Below are 27,507 nucleotides of genomic sequence, written 5' to 3'. Positions count from 1 at the left end.
CCACAAGCCATCCCATTTCAGCTCAGCTCAGTGCAACTCAACCCTGCTCAGTCATTTCAAACCACCCAAACCTAGTGACATACAAGAAAAATATATATGTAAATATAACTCCTGAGAAACATGTACTCATGAGGAATTTATGAATGTGTTTGTAAGAAGTCCTATAAAAGGAATTGTAGATTTCTATGTACAGGAGACCCTATCCCCATCATAGGAAGGTAAATCTATGCTGTATTTTATTTGGAACTGTAAAGAGTTCTTTGCACTTATGTACGCTTTGCTATTAATTATATTTATGGCAGGTTCTATATGATTTGCCTTTAATCATTTATATAAAACTTTGAAACAACAACCCTTGTCTGTTTTTCTTATAAGAATATTCATTTTCTGATACTGAACTAAATTCCATAGATTGTGAAGGCTCCAGTAGGTAAACACAAAAGTCTGTACCGGGACAACACCACACCAGGTCCGAGTTGTTGGTGTGCCCCATGAGTTATATCTTAGGACAAGAGTATGTGAGCTCACAATCACATCTGCTGTTTGAAAGATTGGTCTCAACTGTATCCAGACTTGGGTGAAAGCAATACATAATTACATTTATTTAAGCACATTTAGTTTATTCAATACTAAATCACACTGTGATTAATGTTTTTTCAATACATAAGAGTAAACACAAATAGCTTCAAAACAACGATACTCCGTTTAAATTGGTTAGTCTATCAGTCCATAGTGACGTTTGATAATGTATCAACCAGTCAGCAAAAAAATAAAGGTGTCTGTAGTTATTTATGAAGCATCAACTGTTGATTTATTAGGCTGAGGTGAGTTGATCTGATATGTAAGCGTTGCACCCTGGACTATATGTTGTTACCAATTTAAATATATGTTTTCAAATTTTTTTAAATTTTTATTATTATTAACTTGTTTGTGTTTTATCAATCTTACATATTTTTAGTTTGTTTACTGGTAGTTTTATTTTTATGACTTCATCAGTATTAAAGGGTGTGTCACATCTCTTCCTGTTGGGTTAAAGTAGTCATAGTTAACGTGATGCACCAAATTAGGATAAAAAATAGAGGATGTTTTAGGGTTGGGTGATATCAGTACTTCTACCCATGGCATTTTGGTGAATTGACATCAATGACTGTTTCTGCAAGGAGTGCTTGTCTTGAGTGGGTTTGACAGGCCTCATACATTGTATTAAAACTGTACATAAACATCCATCTCTTAGTAGAATATTGTGCACCCCAAAAATAATTATTTAATTCTATTTGCTAATCTACTGAACACACCCATTCCTTACACTTCTGAATTCCTACCTCATAAGGTACAAAATACTTTATGTAGTACTCATTCTAGCCCTCACCTTGGATTTCTGGGTGTTTCAACATGTAGAGGAATGCCCATTTTAGGGTGGTGGTGGTGGTCTCTGTCCCGGCTCCAAAAAAATCAACTCCAAGGCGGATCATGTTATGCTCATCAAAAGTAGAGGCGACATCATGAGATTCCTAAATGGAATATTAATATGCAAAGTCAGCAAATGTGAAATATTGAAGTGGCTGATTGTGAAGACATCACATCAACACCACGTGAACTGATTGTTGATGTAAAGTGGTCATGAAATGGAATTGATGGAAATTAGTAATTTGAATTGCAGAATGAATTTCTACAGATTGTAGATTTAATTTTATCATCAGTAAGAATAAGATTGGGTAAGTTTAGGGTAAGAGTATTATCTCCCTCTGAAAATAGGAATGGAACTACTTTGTTGCTGATAAGAAAGAGGAAAAGGAAAAAAGGATAATAGTATCGGTGAAGCGGTGATGTACTTATTTATTTTTTTGTTCTGTAAAGTGGCACAATTATTGCCTTTCACTTCCTTTGGAAAGCTGTGACAGGATCTCTGCCAATAAGTTTTTTTTTTAGTTGCTTGGTTTGTATTTATAGTTTGATCCTAAAGAAATTTAGGTGAGGTTCTATGCTTGCTGAGGGTTGGGTCCACTCCTTGTTGCAGAATAAGAAGGGTTTTGTTAAAATTGACCAGGTGCTGATTTAAGACTTTAAAATGCATGACTTTTGAAACTCAGCTGGTTTGATAGTTAAGAGCTGAGGTTATTCAAAGTTTGTTAACACAGAGCTTTTTATTATTCACTTACATGGTTTTCTTCTGTTAATTTTAGTAAAAAAATCCATTTGCGTGAGAAACCAATCAGTCATAAAGATCCCTGTTCTGTGACATGTGTTCTTATCTTTGCTGTGTTTTCTATGTACAGAGCACCCCCTGGAGCTTGAATAGACCAGACAACAGGGTAGAAGCAAACACTTACTCTTGATATTTTAGCTTGGTAGTAATCAATCAAGTCCTGCGGCTCCTCAGGTGCTCCATTTGCTTTGTGGCTCTGGATTTCCTTCTTTATAAATTCTTCCAGGAAGGCATTGCTCCTGAAGATATCCTGATGAGGTCCTGGAAGATGCCGCATCAGCCATGGGAAAGCGTCATAAAGCTGCAGTGAAAGGTATTTACTGATTAAGTAGAGTGTTCTTTTTATGACAATACATTTAACAAACATATTGTAGGAACCCATCAGAATACTCCTAAATGTTTTAGATGGTGCAATCTCTCTATGAGACAGGTGCATTCTGGATTTTGAGTAGACAGGCATTATGGGGGTGATTCTAATTCTGGCGGGCGGCGGAGGCCGCCCGCCAGAATTCCGCCCCCATAATACCGCTCCGCGGTCAGAAGACCGCGGAGGGTATTATGAGTTTTTCCCTGGGCTGGCGGGCGGTCTCCAAAAGACCGCCCGCCAGCCCAGGGAAAAACTCCCTTCCCACGAGGATGCCGGCTCGTAATCGAGCCGGCGGAGTGGGAAGGTGCGACGGGTGCAGTAGCACCCGTCGCGTATTTCAGTGTCTGCAAGGCAGACACTGAAATACCTTGCGGGGCCCTCTTACGGGGGCCCCTGCCGTGCCCATGCCATTGGCATGGGCACGGCAGGGGCCCCCAGGGGCCCCGCAACCCCCCCTACCGCCATCCTGTTCATGGCGGCTTTCCCGCCATGAACAGGATGGCGGTAGGGGGGGTCAGAATCCCCCATGGCGGCGCAGCAAGCTGCGCCGCCATGGGGGATTCTGAGGGCAGCGGTAAACCGGCAGGAGACCGCCGGTTTACCCTTTCTGACCGCGGCCAAAGCGCCGCGGTCAGAATGCCCTGCGGGGCACCGCCGGCCTGTCGCGGTGCTCCCGCCGACCCTCGCCCCGGCGGTCGAAGACCGCCGGGGTTAGAATCAGCCCCTATGTATCATGCTCCTATTTAAGTGAGTAGGTGTGTGAGATGAGTGTTTGATTGTTTGAGGTGTCTAAGTGTAAGGCAAAATTAAATTACAAACTGTATTGTAAAAAAACGTAAAGCATAAGTAGGAATGTGTTCTTCTAAACCCCTAAATTCTTTGGTGAGCATGATCCACAGCCTGGATCCACAAATAAACACATATCTTTGTTACTTGTGTCTGGAAGCACCTCCTACATCTTGCTGCTGTGAAAGTACATTTGTCTCTGAGGAAATTTCCAGAACTTCAGTGAGAATGTTAGGGCACAGAAAGCAAGTTGCAGAACACCCACGTAGTTGGTAATTTAGAACGTGTCCGGAGAGCAACACGCTAAAAGACAAAATAAAGAATGTGCAAAGGCACAAGGCAGCAAAAATAAAACCCTAATAAAATAAAACAAAAAGGTGACTATAGCCAGAGTTGGGGACAGATGGAGAAAAACTGAAGCACAGGCCAGAAGTAGAATTAATCAGAGTCAGTAGGAATTTGATTTTAATGGTGATCTGTCCTTTACGTAAACCTATTCAGGAACACATCATACTATACTATTTGCTAACGGTGCCCTGTTATTTCTTTATGTATGACAAGAGCTCTGTTGCCGTAGCTACAGTATTTTAAAGTGGATTATTGTTGGAATAATACAAAACATACAAACACCAATGCAAATGCCCTACGTAACACTAGAAGAGGGTATGGTGCTACAGCAATCACTGATCATGGAAACATTGACATGATGGGAGCTGGGAATTAAACAAAAGAATTGGCAACACTAGAAGAAAGAAACAATGCACATTCCTATAATTCTCTACATGTAACAATAGTTGAAGGTGCACATACACTAATGCACATTGTTGCAATAATGTGCATCCTGGAATTCCAAAACTGAAGACCAGTAATAAAGACAAAACAAAAGAAAATAGTGGAGCACACACAGTATTCAGTCATATAAAAGTAGTCAGGGCCAATAAAGGCATGGGAAAATTGCTGTAGACATTCAAATTATTCCTAAGATAATGTTCTTACATAGTTAGCAACGGTGTGGGTTCTCTTATTGACATCTATATATCAATTTTCTTATTGAAAACAACATATACCATAAAAGACAAATCATAATAAGACAAACTCATACAACGAAAAATATACTACATTATGACTATCACAAAAAAGACATTGTGTATTCAAATTGAAATGACTCCATTCCAAAGTATTGTAGGCCCAAAGATCATGTGTTAAGCCCACATGTAGAATCAGCCAGACGAATCATAACAAGATGTGGAATCAGCCGACACGTATTTTGTCCAAAACTGGACTTCTTCAAGGCTGATAAATTATAATATACAAATGTTATGTTACTGCTTAAAAATATTCAATATACAAATTACAATAATAATTAAACACTATGAATAGATGAAAAAACACACACCCAATCTCCAAAAAGTGTGTGATAATAATAAAAAGTGCGGAAAAGAGAACCAACACCATATGTGAAGTATCCTGAATGATCCAAAATCTATTGATTAGCCAGGTGTACTCAAGTGCTCAAATAAAGAAAATACATTTTTTTTTTAGTATAAAACAACCATGCAAGAATTATACATTTAGAGGAATTTTAGTAGTTCCTGAGATGATATAAACTTTATGTAACAGGCCATTACCAGAGTGATCATATTTACTGAGCCCAAAAGGAAAAGTACCTTAATGATGGGAGCTGTGATAGGCTTTTTCTATCTCTAAGAACATCATCCTCCCTGACAAGTGCCATCTGCCCTCCTCTGTGAGTTTAATCCAAACTAGTCACGGGACACTCATGACAAACTCTTTCAATTCATATATCTAGAAAAATGTTTTAGAAAGGGGCTGGTGCAAATATGGGTAAGATTAAGAATTACTTCATCTGATCCTTTGACTTGTATTCATCTCTCTTCACTCATTCTATATCTCTTTCTATTAAAACATATATTTTATTCCACTTTCTCTTCTGACTTCTATGTTTCTTTTTGTATTTATAATTTCTCTCTTTGTGTGCTCCCACTCTTTTATTTAACCTATCATTGCCTTTTCCTTTGTTTTGGCCTTGCACATGTTCTCTCAACTAGTGCTGCAGTTTTTATTGTACATGTCTTTGCTGTTGTGTTTTAGCATACTTTCTCGCCTTTTTCTTTTACTTGCCCCCTCCATTTTCCATTTCTTCTTCACTTTCCTCTCCCTTTTCCTTACTGTTTCAAGTTATCTCTCTCCTTTAAGTTCCTCCTCATTCTGCTGACTCCTTGTCAATTTCTCTCTACTTGAGCAGAAACCGTCTGCCTAATTCTTTTTTAGTATAGCAGTAAGCATACATGGCTTATTTATCAGCCTTTCTTTCACAGGGTTATTTGTGATCTGTCTCAAGTCACACATATAGGTTTCCGTGTTCAGGTCGCTTCCATTGATTAACCACTCATTTAGAATATGAAGTTGTGTTAATACTTACGTTAGCCCACGCGCTGACTAATTTGCTTTCAATGTCGTCATTCGCTTTAATGAGCTGATGAAATTCTTTATCGCCTCTGGAGAAGCGGTGGCCAAAAACCACAGCAGAGATCACATTAGAGACAGAATGGACAATTGCTGGAGAGGGATCCAGGCTTTTCCCTGCAACCACAAAAGAAAAAAAACATAATTCACTTGAGCAATTTATAGTAAACCAGAGAGCAGTGGGGCCAAAGGCTGACGATACATAGCAAACAGGATGAAACAACAGTGGACTGGAATGCTTTGTAGGTTAATTTAAGAGGTTATCATAAGACTTTGATCCACTCCTCTTTTTTATTAATATTTAACTGTCACAATAATTCCCATATTCTCTGAGGGGCAAGGACAACCTACGAATGAGATGTGAGATGCCAAGGTCCAGATTTTTCAAGCATCCACGCAACGCAACACAACCCAGATAGACATCTTGCTGGGCTACATGAAAAGGAGAGAGCAGGAATGTGCCATATTTAACATTATATGGCAAAATCCTGAATCCTGCTCTTTCCCTGCACTGGCATGCACTTTTGGCTGAATAGCACAATGGAGTCACCCTTGCACACAGAAGAAAAAATTAGGAGAAATTAACATAGTTCTCCTCATTACACCTCTCATAGGAATGCATAGTATTTTGACGCAGCCCCAGGTTTAGCTCTCTACTCAAAAAAATACTCAGAATAACTATCCTCCACCACAAGCAAACTTAAAAACTATCAGCCAATCTCACTGTCCCCTTTTTCAGCCAAGGTACTGGAAAAGATCATCAACAATCAGCTAATGACACACCTGGAGAAGAACCAGCTACTCTACACCTCCCAATCCAGCTTCCGCAGCAATCATAGCACCAAGACTTCCCTGATCACAGCCACCAGCGACATCTGAACCCTCCTCGACTGAGGAGAAACAGCAGCTCTGATGCTCCTTGAGCTCTTGGCAGTATTCAACACTGTATCCCACCTGTCGCTGATCGCAAGACTCCACCACATCGGCATCCAAGGAAACACGCCCAGATGGATCACCTCTTTCCTCATCGGAGGGACACAGAGGATCCTCTTCCCACCTTCCACCTCCGAACCGAAGAACATTGACTGGGGTGTCCCCAGGGCTCATTGCTCAGCCCCACACTCTTCAATGCATACACTACTCTGCTGGCCAACATCGTCATATTGCATTGCCTTGACATAATCTCCTGCACAGACGACACCCAACTCATCCTCTCATTTACCGATGACTCCACCACCACCAGGACCATGTTCCACATATGCATGATGAGCATCGCTGACTGGATGAAGAACAACTGTCTGCAGCTGAACTAGGGCAAGATGCAGGTACTGATGTTCGGCAAGAACATCAATCCTTGGAACGACTCCTGGTGGCCATCAGACCTAGGACCTGCACCCAAATTCTCCAACCAATCCAGGAACCTCAGAATCATCATTGACAACAAGCTCTCCAAGAAACCACGAATAAAATCCATCTCTTCTGCCTGTTTCCTCACTCTGCGCATGCTACGTAAAATCTTTAAGTGGCTACTACTGCACACAAGATTCACAGTGACACAGGCCCTCATCATCAGCCGACTGGATTATGGCAATGCTCTCTACATAGGAATCGCTGCACATCTCCTACAAGGACTTCAAACCATACAGAACGCCACAGCCAGACACATCCTAGCCCTCATCACAATCCACCTCAGGCAACATGACTGGTTCCCCATATAGAAAAGAGGCAATTTTTCAAGCTGCTGATCCACACACACCAAGCTCTACACAACCATTAAACAGTGAGAAGACTATGGTCTACGTCCCTATCACTGGTCCATATTTCCCGCATCTATGAAGCAGAAGTGGAGACGGCTCCTTCTCCCACTTTGGAGCAAAGACCTGGAACAGCCTCCCCATGCAACTCCAGACCATCACCTCCCTGCCGGAGTTCCAAAAGGCCCTCAAAACCTGGCTGTTCGAATCAACCACCGAAATCTGAAAGTGCCTAGATAACTTAGTGGGTGATTAGCAGGGCTTCACAAATGTTGATTAATTGATTGGCTGATTGACCTGTCTTGGTAAATCTGGGAATACGCAAAAAAACATGGGTGGAAGTGTGGGAACAGCCACACTGGACCCATGAAACATTTTCCTAGGGCGGAGTAACTCAAGGCAGAAACTTGCACTGACTTGCGTTAGTACAGATTTATAAAGTACCACAGGGTCATGTAAGGTGGCCTTGCATTGCTTGGTAAATCAAACTTAGGGAATGCTTTGCCCTTGAAACTCCCTGCGGGACAACGTAATCCCTTGATAAATGTGGCCCAAATGTGCAGCACTAACCACGACATTCATTACTTTCTTTGCAATGGATAGTTGGTTTCTCAAGCCTCCTTGACTTTAGAGGTAGCTTGCTTTGACAAGTAAAGGTCAAGCTCAAAGGATATAATGTGAAGCTTGCATTTAGACACAGTACAAAATAGATGTGGTTGAAATAAAGATGAATATCCAGAGATCGTTTTTTGAATCAAAGAACAAAACTCTTATATCATGTTGTATATATGTTTCTGTGCAATAAGAATCGTTAAAAAAAAATGAAAATCAATTCAAGCAATAAAATAAAACACAGATATGCAGCTTCACCACTGAGCAGAGGAGTTACAAACACCATATATTGCTCTCAGTTCCTAAATGGGTGTGAACACTAAATCATTTGTAAACAAAAGAGAACCCTGCCCTACTTTCCAAAAGCAATAACTCTGTTCACAGTCCGTAACCAATGGTGAATAGCCAACAGCTCAATATAACTTCCACAGGGTTCAGGCCACAATTGCTCTACTTCTTTCCTACCTATATTATGTCAATGGACTCTACTTTGACATTTGAAAGACACGAGGGTGCACAACAAACATTTTTGTGCCACAGGACTAGGCCTGGGCAGAGTTCACGGAGTCGGACTCTGCGGAATTCCATGGAGTTGAAAAGAAACTCAGTGGAATTCCGCAGAGGCGGAGTTCCGTGACCCACGAAGTCCTGAATGTGTCGGATCTCAGAAGCGTTAAGCATGTTCGGGCCTGGTCATGACCCTGTTTAGCGCTTCCAAGATCTATTGCATTCAGGAGGGCCATAGGCAGTGACGGCTGACTTTTCAGGCCTCTCGTGCACCAGCCTGTCCCGTGTGCACTACAAGAGGCCTGAAACAGCAGCTTTCACTGCCTATGGCTCTGGCCAGAATTCAGGCCAGAGTCGTAGGCAGCGAAAACTGCCATTTCAGTCCTTGTTTGTGCCCCAGTGTGCAAAAACAATGACAACAAAAGAAAGAAGAGATGAGGACTTACCTGGATCTTCTAGGGGGTTCTCCTCTCCGTGTCATCGATGGCGACGAGTCTCAGCGACTGCCTCACTCTGGTCTGCTTCGGTGCATGCTGCAGCCCAGTTATGGGCTGCACAGCACAAGTGCAGATGGTGTGCGCTTGCGCTGTGCAGCCCATAACTGGGCTGCAGCGCACCCGGTGAGCTCTGCTCCGCCGGAGGGGCTAACAGAGTTTTTGGATTCCAAAAACTCTGTTAGCTCTGCCAGCGGAGTGGAGCTCCCCGCACACCTCTATATTGGACATATACTGGCCATCTGTGAGGCATCCTTTTTGGGCACTTGGGTTAGTAAAGTCACTGGCTCAAGGGTCCTTAGAGAAAGTATAGGTATTTCAGATGAGACCCCAAGCAGCCCCAAAATAACATCCTGGTGAGAGAAATGTTCTACATGAGACCGGCAGGCATTAGCACTGATGATACTGTTTAAGTAGTTGACTGATTATAAGGTGATCAAGGCGTAAGGACACAGTTCCACTGAAAATATAGGCCATGCAGGGCACTTGGGACCTGATTCACAAATGGAATTTTACATGTAGAGCTCTCCGCCCATGTTGCTTTCAGCTTATGCACCTAATTTATTTATGTGATGTTGATTTACAATGTTGCTGGTGGAATTTCTGTGCCACCCTGTTGGTAAGAAAGTTGGCTTATTTAGAGTTAATAATCATGGCAGTTATTAGGAATTGGATCTCTAGTTGGCAGAGGTATGCACCCTGTCTAAGTAGGGACCACAACCTTAGTCAGGGTAAGTCAGTTACACTCCCTAAATTAACCTGTGCTCACCCTCTAGAAACTTGACACAGAGCAGTCAGGCTTAACTTAAAAGACAATGTTTAAATGATTTGTGCAGTAATAAAATTACACAAAAAAAAGTAACACAGTGAAAGACTCCACAAAAAGACTCCACACCCGCTTAGAAAAATAGAGAAAATTTGAGTAAAACAAGACCAAAATGACAAAAATCCATAAAGTATAACTCACAATATCAATTTTTAAGGAATACACTGCAATGTAGTGCTTTAAAGTCAATAGCACTGAAAGGTTACTTGAGGTCACGCTAAACCGGGATAATTCCAAAGTTCAGGCTGACCACGATGAAGGTCAGGCCAGCTACGAGACATGCAGAGCTTGCTGGAAAAGTACCTTGAATGGAGCAAGTTTTGACGTCGAGGAGTGATGCAAAGGTGCTGTTTCGGTTTCAATCAAATGCAGTCAGGTAGATGCATCAGTGTTGAGCCTCGCATTCAGGTCCTGTGTTGGCGTCGAACTCTATTGAGATGTAAGCATTGAATCCTCATCGAACCACGCAGCTATGTCCCCAGATTGTCGCTGTGTTGTCGTCACAGATCGCAGTCGGGTGCCGCATCGTTGTCAAATCAGCAATGTGTCAGAGGCCACTGCATCGGTTTCAAGCGGCACAACAGCTCACATTAGTTGATACTTGCAGAAAAACATCTGCAAACCCCATTTTTAAGGCCCAGGACTGGATTGGCATCTCAAGAAAGCGTAGGACTCAGAGATGGCAGAGTCGAGTAGCAGGAACATAGTTGCAGGCTGTCTTTGATGTCCCTGAGACCGCAAGAATAAAGGGAAAGTCAACAAGCCCTTGGAGAATCTTGGGTTTCAAGATGTAGAGAGCTGGTCCAGTCCTTCTCACTCCCAGGCATGGCGGAGCAGGCAGCAGGCCAACACAGCAAAGCAGGTAGTCCACCCTAAAGCACAGCAGCTCTTCTTCCAGGCAGAATTTCCTTGGTTCTAGCAAAGGTCTGATTTGGTGGGGTTTTGGATCCAGTACTAATACCCAGTTGAGCATTTGAAGGCGGGGAGGCTAGGAAGAGAGGCCGTTAAAGAGCACAAGATCCTTGCCCTTAATTACCTGACTCCAGACACTCTAGCGGGGGTTATGCAGCCCCCTGTGTGGGGAGAGGCACAGCCCTATTCAGGTGTCATTGTCATCTCATTCCTCCCATCTAGCCCAGGAAGACCCATCAGCCTGGTGATGGGCCATCAGGATGCAAATGCCACAACCCAGCTCCCTTTGTGTGACTGTCTAGAGGGAATGCAGTAAGCCCAGCTGTCACTCAACCCACACATGAATGCAGAGACAGGGAGAGGCACAGAATGGTTAAAGTAAGAAAATGACAACATTCTAAAAGTGGCATTTTCAGACTTACAATTTAAATTCTGACTTCATCATAAGTTGTGATTTTAAATTGTGAGTCCAGAGACACCAAACTCCAAGATTTCTATCATTTTCCAATTGGAAGTTACACTTCAAGATTGCTTCAAGGCAACCCCAGTGTTAACCTATGGGAGAGTTTAATAGTTTTTCACTACCAGGACATGTTAAACTTAAAAGTGTATGTCCAACTTTTTAAATACACTGCACCCTGTCTCTGGGGTTAACTAGGGCCTACCTGAGGGGTGACATGTAATAAAAAGGATGGTTTGGGCCTGGCAAGAGAGTGCACTTGCCAGGTTGAAATATGAGTTTAAAACTGCGCACACAGGCTCTGCAGTAGCAGGCCTGAGCCATGTTTAAAGGGCTACTTAAATGGGTGGCACAATCAGTGCAGCAGGCCTGCTAGCAGCATTTAATTTACAGGCCCTGGACACATATGCTACACTTTACTAGGGACTTACAAGTGCATTAAGTATGCCAATTGTGGTTAAGCCATTCACACCATGTTTTAGAGTACCAAGCACCTCCACTTCAGCACTGGTCAGCAGGGGTAAAGTGCACAGTATCATAAAGCCAGCAAAATCGAAGTCAGAAAAACATGAAGTCAGAAGGCAGAAAGTTAGGGGAAACCATACCAAGGATGCTAGGTCTCACAGCAGTGCAGGTTTAACAACCAAAGTTTCAGTCTCTGTCATAGGAAGAAGGGGAATCTTTTTTGACCGACATTCAACTAGTGCCAGTATAAGAATCTTGAACTTCCTCCATCTGATGTGGAAACTGGCAATGTATCTGTTAAGTAACTTTAAGTTGTGAGTGTCCACATAGCTTTTCTACTTACTAAGCTTGGGACGTTTTGAAACTTGATAGGGAGAAAATACCCTTGTCCTTGGCATCTGTTGTAAGGGAGTCCTCCACGAGTCTAACTTTAGCAAACATGGTGACTAGGCCACTTTTCGGGGAGGTAGAAAAGTGCCTGTCCCTGCAACTAGTACGCTCACCCTGTAAAGAGGTTTAAATTGAGCAGCTAGACCAATGAAACAATTAAACTCCAGCGTTCCATGGGAGTGCCCACGTTCAAGCTGACCCTTCCTTACCCAATAAGCATTTCAGAGGCAATGTCCTATATGCAAAAAAAAATAAATCTCTCCATATGCCAGGCTTTGGTGTCCTCTGAAGAAATGTAGACTTTTCTCACCATTTTTCTTTCACATCTGCTGTTTTTCTCCCTTCAGATTATTCAATTTGTCAACTTTCCTTATATTGCTCCTTCCCTGCTTATATCAAGTACCTGTCATGTTTGGATTAAAAGCATTTGTGTTTCATGTTGACCATGGAAAACCAGTGTTTACAATGGTTTTTGATTGATGCTATAGCCTACAAGCTATCATAGTTGCCTGAGAGATGGTTCGAGCGAGGACCCATACAAGAGTTTGGCGTGGCAGCAGAGAAGAGTGAAAGTCATTGGTCGGCGATTAAAGGAGCTGGGGCCACTGTTCAGTGAGACCCAAAGCCAGGACATGGAAGAGGAGATAATGCCTTGCTACCAGTGGCATGAATGCCTCCTTTATGGTGATGGAGATTGAGGTTGGAGATGGCCACCATGATGCTTTGTGACTGCCATGTTGGGGCTTGCTCCATCATGAATTTCAACTGGACTGATAACAGTTCTGCCATCCTTGTCCACTCCATCTTGGTCTGGTTATGAAATTCATGCTGAAAGATAAAAGGTGTCCACTTGATATTGCTTTTCTTTAGTTTTTGCCTTCAGGATGTTAATCTCCACTTATCCTCACAACTAAAGTGCTTAACATTCTGTTGGAATTTGTTATTGTGGATGATTTGTAAATGTATGTAACTACACTAGATGTTCACGTGTATCTTAACCCATTCAGCTGTTTTTTTGCAAGCTGCTTGTATGCAGTAGTAATTTTGCTCTGTAAAGCACTTAGAAATCTCTTTGGGTCTGCCTTGCACTATATAAAACCAAGTAACTAAATAAATAAGTAAATAACTTCACATTACTGCAGATGAAACTGAATGAGCCTAATATGGGACTCAATTGTTTTATTATCATAGAAGTGGCATCTGGGCCTGAACTCATTTACCTTTCGTCATCGCAAAGAACTCCACAAAGCTCTGGGCCTCCTCCTGGATTCGCGCTTCTAGACTTTTCTTCCCAAGTCCAAGATTCCTTAGAGTCATCAGGCCAAAGCGTCTCTGCTGCTTCCAGTTGTGTCCAGAGGAAAAGATAACTCCTAAATAATCAAAGGTGTTACGTTTTTAGTTAATTATCTCATCAGCGTAATGTACACATTCTATTTGTATGTCTGGCTAAAGAATGGTTTGACTCTCTCTCTAATGCATGTACAAGTAGAGGTATTCTCTGCAAAAAGCTGCAAGAGAGACTGGTTTGTCAAATACTTTCAGTTTTACGCTACAGATAGCATGCTCTCTCTTTGCAACTCATTTACTCTTGTAGCTGCATTTACTAGCTGCTGAAAATAAAATTTGAAGTTTTTCAGAGTCACTGACACACTATAGGATCCAGTGGCCGCTCCTCCGCAATGGCGGAGGAGCGTCACCCCACTGGCTAAGAGCCATCAGCATATTTAGTTTTATTTTTCAGCTGCTGGCTCAGCTGAGCCAGCCTGTGAAGGGAGGGTGGGGCTGGGCCATGGGAGAGGGGACAAGGATTGGAATCTGTGCACTTAAGTGCGCATGTTAGTTTGGCCTGCCGTCTTAGGCAGGCCAAACTGACATGCACACTTAGGTTTGTCCAACCCGGCTGTGTTACACAGCCGGGTTGGAGAAACTGCACAGGCTGCAGTGCACTGTCTGGGTGGCAGACCAAGCCTCTCAGACCAGTCCTGGAGCAGTTCTCATGCTACGTATCGAATGAGAGCAGCACCAAGATTGCATGTGGAGCCTGTGCTGGTGTCCCAGGGACTGCTGGGACCCCATCAGAAGAGGAGCGCAGGGCGTCCGGCAGTGTCCGAAAAGGTGTTTATTTATTATTTTTTATTTATCCCCCCTGTTTACCCCCACCCCTTCCTACCCCTTGAGATTTGTAGCAGTCTTGTAGTCACTCCTGATAGGATCCACAATTTTCTTACTCCTTTGCATATCCTGCAGCCCTATAACTGCAGCACAGGACACATGGTTGATTCACCCTGCTTTTGTCTCATGTATAGAATGCTTGCACATAGATACTGATTGCTTGCCAAGTATGCCCTCACCACTGCAAAGGGCCACTCTATTTCGAAGGCTAGCCCAGTGCCAGGATCCATTCGGGGTGATAGTGCACACTACAAATCTGCATAACATCACCTTGTTCAGAGGAAGGGTCTTAGAGTAACACCACTACAATCAGTGTCAGTAGCACACACTTTATGGGCCTAGACAGAGAGAGCACAGATCTGTGTTCCACTGGAGGGAAATGACTGCTGAGAAGTCTTCCTGGCAGCCAGGTCACTATACACAGTGTCCCACTGTGGCAGCAACACTGTATTGGGAAACTAATGCACTGCGTTTCTGGCTGCCCACTCTCAAAACCCTATTCCTTCATTGTCTGTGCTTATATTGCACCCCAGTCCATCCATCCAGCCACCTACTCAGTGTGTACCCACTTTACAAAGCTTTACTCCTTGAGTAGGAATTGGTCAGGAGTAAGGGCCGTATTTTGGTCTTGGCGGTGGAGAATACTCTGTCACAAACGTGACAGATATCCAGTCCGCCAACCCCATGATATCCTATGGAGATCTCAATATTGCGGTCGGGATATCCGTCATGTTTGTGACGGATATTCCCTGCGCCAGATGTATATCAGGCCCTAAGTCACACAATCCCACCCAGGGATCGGTTTATATGCCCTTAGTGAATCATTACAGCAGTCATAAATATCTAACACAATAGTATTTCATCCGTTCATAACCCAACGAAGAGCACCTCCTGCTCTCTGGCCCTTGCTTTTTAATACTCTCAAAAGATGGAAGAATGACTTATTTGAGTTACAGCTATGATGCTGGAAAAGGCTGAGAAGATCAGACATTCAAATACTTCCAAGACAGACTTGTCCTTTTGTTCTTCAAGGTTGGTACACTGAGTGTCATTACATTGAATAATAATAACTCCTACTATTTACAGAATTTAGAAATGAGTGAACTGTGGTATGAAGCGCTATATAAAAACAAGTTACTTGATGCTTAAGCATGGCTTTGTGCGGCAAGATCTACCTACCCTTCCCCTTTGAAAATTCCTGAAAAATTGGTGTTGTAGGGCGTCCAGCAAGCTCTTCGGAGTGGGATATTAAGGCATCTCTTATAGTCTGGCATCCGTTCAGCACAATCACTGGTGTCTGCCCAATCCACACGGTGAAAATGTTCCCATAGGTCTCTGCAAGCTGGGGTGGGAAATAAACCTCAATAATTTGATAGAACAGCAAACAAGAGGAAAACAAGTACTAACAAATAAATATATGAACTCTTAAGGGAAGGTAACTATTTTACATTTCAGACTTAGTGCAGCTACGTACTACTTATGTTACTGTATGTAGGGTAGTAAAGCTGGCTTACCACGCAGGAGCATAGTTGCTCACACAAACCTTGTCTCTTCCTAGGTATTATTTACCTTCTGAAAATTTAAGGTACTGTTAGCCAATCATCACATCTGAAATTGTCTTAACTGAGTAGTATAAATCAGTGGTTCCCAACCTGTGGTCCGGGGACCCCCGGGGGTCCGCAAAGCCTCCTCATGGGGTCCGCAACTGCTTAGCAAATTAAATAATGTTAACAGATTAGGTACCCAGATTTCAGTAACGACATAGTGAGGGGTCCCTGGATTCCAACATTGATTCAGTGGGGGTCCCCTGGTTCCAGTAATGATAAAATGGGGGTCCACAGAAGTCAAAAGGTTGGGAACCACTGGTAAAAAGGTGCACAGCTTACACATCATACATACAAGAGGGCATCATAGGATTCAAATGATTTCCTAAACTAAACCCCTTTTCTTTTTTTATATCGCACATTGCAAATCTCCATTTACACCCTGCAGTTCAAAATATATGTCCTCCATGCATCAAGGATGGAATCATCTGCTTTACATATAGTGGGTTGCACACAGAGGCCTAATTAAACTGGAGGGGCCTTCCTTGCAAAGAACATGGAGGGAGCCCCCTGGAGCTCCGCACCCCCCCCCCCACACTGCAGGGGCTGCAAGGGACGTTGTTACGCCACTTGGTGTACATCTAGCAATCAATAATCTTATTGGAGGCATCTCTCTTGGTGTCCAAGTAATAAAGATTTTTCTATGAGTAGTTGTGCCTCGCTCAAGGCCTAGGCATTGTTTATCTAGGTATTTTCCAGAGTAAAACATGCATACCCATGGAAGGAGCTGTGGGAATCAAAAAAGTCTCTACTCTGGATTAAATTTAAGTCTTAATTGCAGCTAGACACACACATGAATTTCCCTCTCATGGTCAAGACTCTTACGTACACACTCTCATACACCTGCTAAAAGAATTTGCTCTGGAAATAGCATCAAGGACTTTATCGAAGCGATGGACCTCTCACATCATGTTCACTAGACTGCCTAAAATAATGAAAATGCCACACCCATACATTGTCATATACTATCCTGGGTGAACTCTTGTTTCTCTTAAGGTTCAAGTGCTATATAAATACACAGGAGACAAATGCCAGTGAATGGGTACGAACAGAATGTCTTGTGTGAACAATGAATCTAGGCCTGTGCAGCAGCTACATAATCTGCACTAGGAACACTCACACCCTGTCTTTTGACAAGAGAGAACATACCATGTGATTTTAATAGTGATGGGCACTCTTTCATTATCTCGAAAATGATGCATATTACCTTCAGGAAAAACACTATTTCCCCTTTTCACTACAAAGGCGTTATTTATATGATCTTTTCATCTAGGAGAACCAAATTCTCAATAGAAGGTATTTTCAATATGACATGTTGTACATGTACCCTTGTCTTCTCATCAGACATATACCTTTTTTGGTTATGTAGCTGCTCTAATTTAGAGGATCCCATTTCAATGCCTCCCGAGATAATGAGGGAACTTGAATGTTGGCCAACTTCAGGCACCCTTTGCAGGGGGTGTCCTCCTCCTTCTTAGATGCTATTGATAATATGAATTGAGACAAGCAGCTGACGAAGGATTAAAATTTGGCTGTATCCTAATGTCCAGGGCATCCCAGTGACACAAGGGAATGTAAAACTCTCTAACTAGAAATAGATGTCAGGAGTCTAGAAAGTACCTTGGAGTTTCAGACATGGCCCTGAGATCATACCACTACCAGTGACTACGAAAATGCCATCAAACTAGTCAAAGATCACATGACAATCTGATAGTAAACCACACAAAAAGTGCAATTTGTTAAATCACTGACAATCATTTGGGATAGCATCCCAACCCATTGTTCTTTTGCTCACCACGTGACCTCAGGTTAGACCCAGTCATATGAAAATCAGTCTTGATCCTGCCCCCCCCCGGATGCCTGCTGGTTGCCTTTATGATTATCGTATTATGTGCCCTCATACCCCTCTGATCCTAGCAATGGTATATAAATGTTGATCGGTGAAGAAATAAGCCCAGGAAGAAAATGGACTACTTATTTACTGGTACGCTTTATTACTCCTGGGACTATCACCCTATTAAATTACTCAATCCTCTTTCCTCAGGCCTTTTTTTGGTACTCTCTGAGTTGGTCGGCTTGGTATTTAAAAGTAGCTTAACAGATAGGAATCCCTATTACAGTAACTCTCGGGGGTGTGGGAGCATGGGGAAGGTGTGATAAGGGGAAGCTGTGATTGAGAAAAGTTAACATAGAATTATGAGGCATTGTGGTTTCTCTGGAAGAAGTTCACCTCAAAGAGTGAAGAATGAACTAAGAAAGATGGCCTAGGTGTAATGGTAAGCCTCGTCTCCATCACGTTTTTCAGCACCACTATTGGGGATTGTGCAGTCCTCACAGGCAGTGTGGGTAGTTTACTGTTTATGAAATAGAGTTTAGCATGTTTCATCACTGCAGGTGGAGAATAAGTGCTGAGTTTGCAATAATGCCTTTCGGCTGTGACCATCTTGCAGGAATTGTGTTCATGGCTGCAGTTCAGTAAAATCCCAGAGCCTCCAACTTCGATGTAATCACTGCTGCGGGTGTGGGGGGATTCCCAGATTGCCCATTTACTTGTAGGTAATCTTCATTAACCACGTGCCCACCCTCGACTCAATGGTCAGATAATGCTAGTGCGTGTCTGTTTTTTATATTGTTCACACATAAGCAGAGCATCTGTGAGATGCTCATATTATACATGTACAGAGGCAGTAGAGGTGTGTACATTGCTGCTTCCCATGCTATACATGGTGGGAGGTATTTTGTCTGAGTGTATGCTATAGCCTGTGCAGTGCCTGTAATGAGGAAATATTACCAACTCTGGCCCCAAAAGCAGCTCTTGGCAGAAGTAGCTCCTCTCCTGTCTGAGTAGCATCACTGCACTTTGAGCATCTGTGGCCAATTTTAGCCCCATCATTTACAGGTTGACTGACACTGAACATCACCCCTCAGAGCCCAGCAATATGGAAGAAGCACAGTGTATTACCTGAGCAACAGCTACATAACAAAATGATCCTGACATATGATGGCAGCTCAAGGCAAGGGATCTGGTATTGCTGCATAACCAACAGATTAGGGTGGGATGATAAGTGCCAAATCAACAAGAATATCTCACGCATCAGACACCACCTTTCCTGTGGCACAGATGTTTGTTTTAAATTATTTGATATTTGCTATGCATATGATATATAATTTTCTGGTTGAAACAAACTTAATCTGCTGCAGAAAATAACGAGCAAGGGACTGAGGAAGACCTGGATGTAAAGCTGTGGAGATTGCATCCTCAATCTGGTGCCACTGAGACATATATTTTTGCCTCAACCCTCTTTTGATTATGATAAAATTACAAGCACTTTACACGTGGACAGTGACACGGGTAAAGGGCGTCAGGCCTAATGGAGTATACATCCCAAGAGTGTTGCAAAATAGAGCTAAATAAAGTGACATAAGCCATTGGTAAGCAATCAAAAACCTTGGTCATCTTGAAAACATGCCTATGAGAAGCCACCTTTAAGAGTTTGATTAAAGCAACTGTGTAGTAAAACTGAGCATAGATTAGTTTAGGAAAAAGATTATGCTTGGCACACTGAAGACCAAAAAATGCACCCATAGGAAAACACAGCACGAAAAGTATCATTGTCATTGAGCAACGATATTATGGTGGATGGAACAGCAATAAAAGAAACATTCTGATTAAAAGGTAATTGAGTGTGTGTCTTTGTGTGTGTATGGTGTCTATTTATATATATATATATAGGAACGATGCAACAGCATAACATATATTTACAGATCGAAAGTGGATTTAATGTTAAGAGGATAATTACACTGCGGTAAAATTGTTAATTGAACCACTACGTAGGAATGCGACGTCACGGAGAGTAAAATGACTCTTTGACTTTAAGGCCATAAAATAAAAGAAGAAGAATATATATATATACATGGTCAAAAACAAACTCTAGCCTGGCATGAGCCATTGTGATAGAGTAACAAAGAATATGTGATCAGCCTTCAACTTTTTCTTAGGCTCAATTATCAGCTTGTGTGTCTGTGTAAAGAGCACTATAATATATAGCGATATGTAATAGCTATATAGTCTATAAACAACACACTGAGTTTATGATCCCTTAAACATTATCCAGAAGTAACAACAACCTTGAAACCAGGTCTACTGTACCTGAATGAGGATCTTGTGGTGAAGTACAAATCCCAGGGTCCACAGGTTGCCGAGGATGGGCAGCGGGGTCGGTCCGGGAGGATACTGTCTCCTCGACCAATGCAGCTTGAGGTAATGTGCAATAAGGATAGTGAGAAACAGCACAATTAACAGTGTCATGATTGGAAACATGACGGGCGCCTATCTCTGTTTCAAGCTGTTCTCCTAAAGAATGGACTTTTACTTTAAAGTTATTCTGTGAGCTACTCTACGTTATTGCCTTCGTATACTTTATGCTTCGTTATATATTACTCCTACATCTACTTCTCTAGCTTTTGCCTCTCCTCTTTAGCCTGTGCATCTCTGCCCCTTTCCATTTCAGTAAAGATCACCTTGTCTATCTCATTCTTTCTCATGTTCTCTCGTCTTTTATACTCTTCTAATAACCCCGGAGACGCTGTGTATCCTGGGTGTGTACAAGGTGAAAGTTCAGTGTGCATGCTTATCACCTGTAAATCTAAACGTTTGGTCTTTCATCACTGCCCTGCTGTTGTTTGACCTCTTGTAACCGCATGGAGATATTCTGGCACTACGCACAGCTCTATTCCTGGGCACCTTTCCAGTGCTTGGAGTCTAAGCCACAGAACCTGCGGGCTCCAGGGTGGCCATTTTTTATTGTAAAAGGCCAATTACATTTCAACGGACTCCTCAGCTACAAATAAGGAATATTTACCTTTGTTTTTTAGGAAAGGTTGACAACAGACATGCTAGTAAGATATTGTGACTACTCTCCAGTTACTCTTCTACGTAACACTCCGGGTGGATCATGTGCTGTTTATCACTATCCTGTTATCATTTGACCTCTCCAAAGTGCATGAAAATACTCTGGTAACAGAATCGTCTCTCTTGGCTGTGGGCCAGTGCTTAGTGGCTATGCCAGAGAACCTGGCTGCTCAGGGTTGTCCATTTGCCAGGTTAAATGCATTTTAAGTTTAAGTGGCTCTTTATACACAAATATAGACTGTTCATTGTGGATGTTGTATGGTAAATGACTTAAATTGTGCAAGTACATTGTATTTGGAAGCAGAATGTGAATGAGCTTGAACAACTCAGCATATGGATGAATATGTCAGAGCTGTATTCTAAACAGCCCTCATACACAGTGTTCCTCATCAACTGGCTCCCCCTAAAAAACAGCCTTCACACAGCGGCGGCTGCTGCATAACGCAAGGGGAGGAGTGGGGAGGGGAACGGAGACAAAAAAATAAAAATAACTTACCTTGCCTCCGTCCCTGCCACCTCCTGCGCCTTGCTCTCCTCTTCTTCCGGTGTGCCTCCTTTTGCTTCAGTCATCCAAGTACATCCTCACCCTGTCGAAAACATTATTTTCTCCAATAGATAATCTGTATTAACAATCTAGCCATAGCTTTTGGTTTTACATTAAAAATGTCCAGAATATTACATTCTCTGTGTAAACATTGGTAGTTTTTCGGAGATATTATTGTCAATCTTGCGCATGAATTGAAGAACTTTAACACCTTCACACAATTCACACTTACGGCTTCACACAGTTTGACAAATGTGCTGCATTACAACATTGTAAAATAACTTCACTGCAACTTTTATTGACTTCATAAGCCTTTTTGACCTGTGTAAATGACCTACAACACTTTATAAGATATAATTTTTTTCTGCATGTATTACAAATAGCCATTAGGGCTCGGACAATCTCTGGAACTGGCCATATTCCCTTGTAGTACACACCTATTGTAGGAAACTGCCCCTTTTTGTACGGTCACCCCTCCCCTTTTTGGTACCAATGCTGATATGTATGACTCTGTTAGTGGACTGGAAGACAGCTAACCAAGCCCCAGTGCCTCTGCTCTCTCCCTAAATTATGTCAACATGGTGATACACTGATTGGCAATACTTTACCCCCTTATAAGCCCCTATAAATGGTACCCAGGGACCCCACGGCATAGGTGCTAAAGGGGTGCCCAGGGCTGCAGTGACATTTTCTGCCACCCCGGGACACCAATACAAAATGCTGGTGGCAGGTCTGCCATTGCAGACTGCCAGAGCAGTGCAAACTGCTCGAGTGGGACTGTACACTCACCATAAGAAGCACAACCCATTCACTGCCTTACATGTATGTCAGACACCCCTAAGGTATGCCTCTGCAACCCAGGCGGAAGGGTGCATTATATTTAATGTCCAAACATATAAGCACAAGACTATGGTGGTCATTACAACCCTGGCGGACGGTGTTAAAGCGGCGGTAAGACCGCCAACAGGCCGGCGGTAAATAAATTGCTATTACGACCGTGGCGGAAACCGCCAACAAAGACAGCCACTTTAACACTCCAAACGCCACAGCGGTACAAACAAACAGTGCGGCGGACACCGCCAACAGACAGGCGGGAGACGAAGTACGACCACACTATTATGACAGGCCAATGCTCCACCTTTTCCGGGGCGGATTCACCGCAGATAAAAACACAGCGGAAACAGGAATTTCATAGGGAAAACGCTCACCTCTACACACTCCATGAAGAACGAGGACACCATGGAACCAGAACTCCAAATCTTACCTGTAATAGTCTTCCTGCTCCTCTACCAGGAGCACGAACGCCAGCAGCGAAGTCCACTGTGAGTACTGCACCTACGACACAGGGGAGGGGGGAGGCAAAAAACAGGGACACACACACACAACACCCCCACCCTCACCCCCAACCTCACCCACTACAACACACACACTAATGCATATCAATACATCACGATTACACCCCCCAAACCCCCCCGGAAGAATGCAAAGACCAAAGAAAATTAGTGTAACCATCGGAATATATTACAAACAAGTAGGCAGAAATATATATATATATATATATATATATATATACACCATGTACAAAATATATACCAGGCATAGTAGTCCAGGTACTGCACAAAGAAAGTCTGTGGAACACTGGGACCACACGGTATGGGCGAGGCCCACACAAGATCCCCGACCATGACGGAGAGAACACTGCAGGGGCATCAGACAGCAACTAAACAGGCACCTCAGGGGGAGGGAAAAGGGGGGCACCTCAGCCGCTTGAGTGCACGATGCCAAATCCACGAGGGGGCCACATGCCCACTGTTCCATCCTGGGGAGTGCAAAGGCACAGTCTCTCAAGTCTCTACAGTGGGTGGGTTGCCCACTGTTCAATCCTGGGGAGTGCAAAGCCACAGTCTCTCAAGTCTCTACAGTGGGTGGGTTGCCCACTGTTCAATCCTGGGGAGTGCAAAGCCACAGTCTCTCAAGTCTATCCAATGGGTGGGTTGCCCACTGTTCAATCCTGGGGAGTGCAAAGCCACAGTCTCTCAAGTGGATAACAGTCTCCACTGGTTCTGGAGGGGGCATGGTGCCCAGAGTGCTTCATCCTGTTTAGGACAGAGGTAGTGGATGGATGTCTCCACTGGTTCTGGAGGGGGACTGGTGCCCAGAGTGCTTCATCTTGTGAAGGACAGAGGTAGTGGATGGATCTCTCCACTGGTTCTGGAGGGGGACTGGTGCCCAGAGTGCTTCATCCCGTTTAGGACAGAGGTAGTGGATGGATGTCTCCACTGGTTCTGGAGGGGGACTGGTGCCCAGAGTGCTTCATCCTGTTTAGGACAGAGATAGTGGATGGATTTCTCCACTGGTTCTGGGGGGGGGACTGGTGCCCAGAGTGCTTCGTCCTGTGAAGGACAGAGGTAGTGGATGGATCTCTCCACTGGATCTGGAGTGGGACTGGTGCCCAGAGTGCTTTATCCTGTTTAGGACAGAGGTAGTGGGTGGATGTCTCCACTGGTTCTGGAGGGGGACTGGTGCCCAGACCGCTTCATCCTGTGAAGGACAGAGGTAGTGGGTGGATGTCTCCACTGGTTCTGGAGGGGGACTGGTGCCCAGAGTGCATCACTCACCCCGTGACGGACCCAGTTGCGTTAGTGCCCCTGCCGCTCCCTGGCTAGCGGTGCTTGAGTTGGCGGCGCCCTGTTCAGCGGGGCTTGAGTTGGCGGTGCCCTGTTCAGCGGTGCTTGAGTTGGTGGTGCCCTGCTCAGCGGTGCTTGAGTTGGCGGTGCCCTGTTCAGCGGTGCTTGAGTTGGCGGTGCCCTGTTCAGCGGGGCTTGAGTTGGCGGTGCCCTGTTCAGCCGTGCTTGAGTTGGCGGTGCCCTGTTCAGCGGTGCTTGAGTTGGCCGTGCCCTGTTCAGCGGTGCTTGAGTTGCCGGTGCCCTGTTCAGCGGGGCTTGAGATGGCGGTCCTTCATGGCCCAGCGGGGCTGGTGCTGGCGGTCCTTCATGGCCCAGCGGGGCTGGTGCTGGCGGTCCTTCATGGCCCAGTGGGGCTGGTTCTGGCGGTCCTTCATGGCCCAGGGGGGCTGGTGCTGGCGGTGGCCTCCTGGGCAGCTGGGCTGGGTCTGGCGGTGGCCTCCTGGGCAGCTGGGCTGGGGCTGGAGGTGGCCTCCTGAGCAGCTGGGCTGGGGCTGGCAGTGGCCTCCTGGGCAGCTGTGCTGGGGCTGGCGGTGGCCTCCTGGGCAGCTGGGCTGGGGCTGACGGTGGCCTCTTGGGCAGCTGGGATGATGGCGGTCTTCTCCGCCGTGCAGCTCTTTTCCAGACTTGCCAGGTTTATTGTGGCCCTTCCCCATCTTGGAAGGTGTCACAGCTGACTCCACATTCCCACCGGGACCCCTGGGAGCGGGTTTGGTGGCTGGAGTCTTCCCCCTCTCCCCCGGGCACTGGCCAACTTCTGATGCTTCACAGGTGGGGGACTGTCTGTGCTGTGGCTCCGTGCCACACTGGCTGTCCTGGTGGCCGGTGCACTCCACATACCGGACCACTGGTCCCGGAGATGTTTTGGCTAAGGTGCTTCTTCAGGACCTATGAGATGGACGGGGTGGGGCAGGTGTGGGAAAAAGGTCAAGGGTGGACAGGAAAAGTTTTTTGGACACACTGGGACGGGTAGCTGGAGGGGGTTTGGGAGTGGAGGAAGAGGTGGTGGTTGTAGGAGGTGTTCGTTTGCTGACTTTGGGTGAAGGTGCATGCGCTGGAGGCTGTCGTGAGGTGGATGGCTGTTGGGTGGGTGTGTGTCTGCGTTTGTGTATCGTGGCAGGGGGCGTCACATACACACTGGGAGAGGACACAGGGAACGTGTGAATGGTAGTGGGGGTGGTGACTGCACATGAGCGGGATGTGGTGGTGGGTGTGCTGGAGAGGGACGTAGTGGCTGTAGAGGTAGTGCATGCAGGTGTGAGTGTAGACGAGACTGGGAGGGAGGAGGGAGATGACGAGGAGGGGGGCACAGTGGAGGCAGTGGATGTTGGTGTGTCTGCATGTGTGTGTTGCTTGCGTGAGTGCCTGTGGGATGTGTGGTGCTTATGTTTGCCTGAGCTTCCCTTGTGTGTTGAGGTGTGTGCAGGCTGGTCTGATGGTGTGCTTGGGATAGGCAGAGGTACAGGGGATTGGGTCTGGGTGGAGGAAGTTGGAGGGGGGAGGCTAGAGACGGGGACAACGGCTGCCATCAGTGCTGAGGCCAGAGTTTGAAAAGCTCGGTGAAGGGCCGCCTGACCAGAATGAATGCCCTCCAGGAATGCATTAGTTTGTTGCAACTGCCTTTCTACACCCTGGATGGCATTCAAACTGGTAGACTGCCCAACAGTGAGGGACCTGAGGAGGTCAATGGCCTCCTCAATGAGGGCAACAGGGGTGATTGGGGCAGGGCCTGAGGTGCCTGGGGTGAAGGTGATGCCCACCGTCCTGGGTGAGCGGGCACGGGCGAAGGCTGAGGGGCTGCTGGGAGGGCGGTGCTGGTAGGGGGGGTGGCGGCTGTACCTGTAGATGCAGGGGGCACAGATGTTGCCGCCACCACAAGGGAGCTCCCATCAGAGGACGAGTCCGTATCGCTGGTGTCAGCTCCTGTCCCCGCCGTGGAGCTCCCCTCGCCCTCCGTCCCACTGGTGAATTCCGAGTACGTAGTCTCGCCTTCCGGGGCCATGTGGAATGCAGCTCCCTCCTGCTCCGGTGCAACTGCTCCTCCGCCTGATGACGCTAATGCACACAAGAACAGGGAGACTACAAAAAGGGGGGGCACGACAGAAGAAAGACATGTTGAGTGCATGGATTACCGCTACCGTTGGCGAACACGACAGACACAGAAGCCCCCTGCACTACGCCGCGCTGTTGGGCTCTACTGTTCAATTCCTGGGAAGTGGCCTACAAGGCTATGGACGACATCTGAACAGATAGATGACACAGGGGCATGAATAGCAGTACTTGGCACTCTACAGAGGTGGGGTGGGGTGCCACGAGGCCTGCCTTACGGAGGGGCCTTGCCTACGGAACTCGCCCTGGCCTAGGGAAACCCACAGCCCACCTCCCCCACCCAGACACCTCCACTGCGCGCAAAGTCAGCAGAATGAGAGTGTACTCACCCCCTTGTGTCTGCTGTGATGCCCTCAAGTGCCCATCCAACTCCGGGTAGGCCACCGCCAGGATCCTGAACATCAGGGGGTTCATGGTGCGACGCGCACCCCTCCCACGTTGGGAGGCCATCCCCAGCTGAGCCTCCGCCGTCTTCTTGCTCCAGCGGCGAATGCCCTCCCATCGTTTCCGGCAGTGGGTGCTCCGTCTGTGGTAGACCCCCAGGGTCCGGACATCCTTGGCGATGGTACGCCAAATATCTTTCTTCTGGTGGGCGCTGACCTACATGAAATGTACAGGGAAAGAAGAGAAGTCATTACCAACTGCACCGTCAAAGTGATTGGCCCCCATCCCTTCCCTTGCCATGTGGCACTTGCATTCACCGTCTTTCATGCACGCAGCACTCTGCCCCCTTCATTCTTACATCCAGCCCTATCCACACAGGCATAGCCCATACAACATGCTCCCTGTGTACTTACCTGTTTGTCTGCAGGACCGTAGCGTAGCGTGTGCTTAGGGAGGACCCCATCCACGAGCTTCTCCAACTCCTCCGATGTGAAGGCAGGGGCCCTTTCCCCAGACGCACGAGCCATTGTCTCTTCCAGACCGAGGTCACAGCAGCACTTGCAGTGTAGGTCCTCTCCTGTCGAAGATCAGGTATCGAGTGATTGAACAGATAGGAAATGGCGGTCACGTCCGCGGCGGTGCGTACCGTCACCGCCGGCGTACCTCGTCATTGGCTCCTGGGACCCATAGGTGTAGGAGGCTGGACTGGCTTGTAGTGAGTACCAAGGGGTACTTGCACCTTGCACCAGGCCCAGTTATCCCTTATTAGTGTATAGGGTGTCTAGCAGCTTAGGCTGATAGATAATGGTAGCTTAGCAGAGCAGCTTAGGCT

At 45.5% G+C, this 27,507-nt stretch overlaps 1 protein-coding gene across 1 annotated transcript in view; it reads right to left on the bottom strand.

The window, feature by feature from the left end:
• LOC138265299 (cytochrome P450 2J4-like) overlaps positions 1-20,569 on the bottom strand; it is a 60,791-nt gene extending 40,222 nt beyond the window's left edge. The window contains exons 1-6 of the mRNA XM_069212905.1: positions 20,193-20,569; positions 15,618-15,780; positions 13,487-13,636; positions 5,803-5,963; positions 2,331-2,507; positions 1,370-1,511 (exon numbers count right to left, since the gene is read on the bottom strand). Coding sequence (XP_069069006.1) covers positions 1,370-1,511; positions 2,331-2,507; positions 5,803-5,963; positions 13,487-13,636; positions 15,618-15,780; positions 20,193-20,363 — 964 coding nt within the window. The 5' untranslated portion in view covers positions 20,364-20,569. The remainder of the gene's footprint in view (positions 1-1,369; positions 1,512-2,330; positions 2,508-5,802; positions 5,964-13,486; positions 13,637-15,617; positions 15,781-20,192) is intronic.
• Positions 20,570-27,507: the final 6,938 nt, after the last annotated feature.

Source organism: Pleurodeles waltl, chromosome 11 (assembly GCF_031143425.1).
Source record: "Pleurodeles waltl isolate 20211129_DDA chromosome 11, aPleWal1.hap1.20221129, whole genome shotgun sequence".
Taxonomy (NCBI): domain Eukaryota; kingdom Metazoa; phylum Chordata; class Amphibia; order Caudata; family Salamandridae; genus Pleurodeles; species Pleurodeles waltl.
This window is presented reverse-complemented; position numbering and strand designations above follow the sequence as displayed.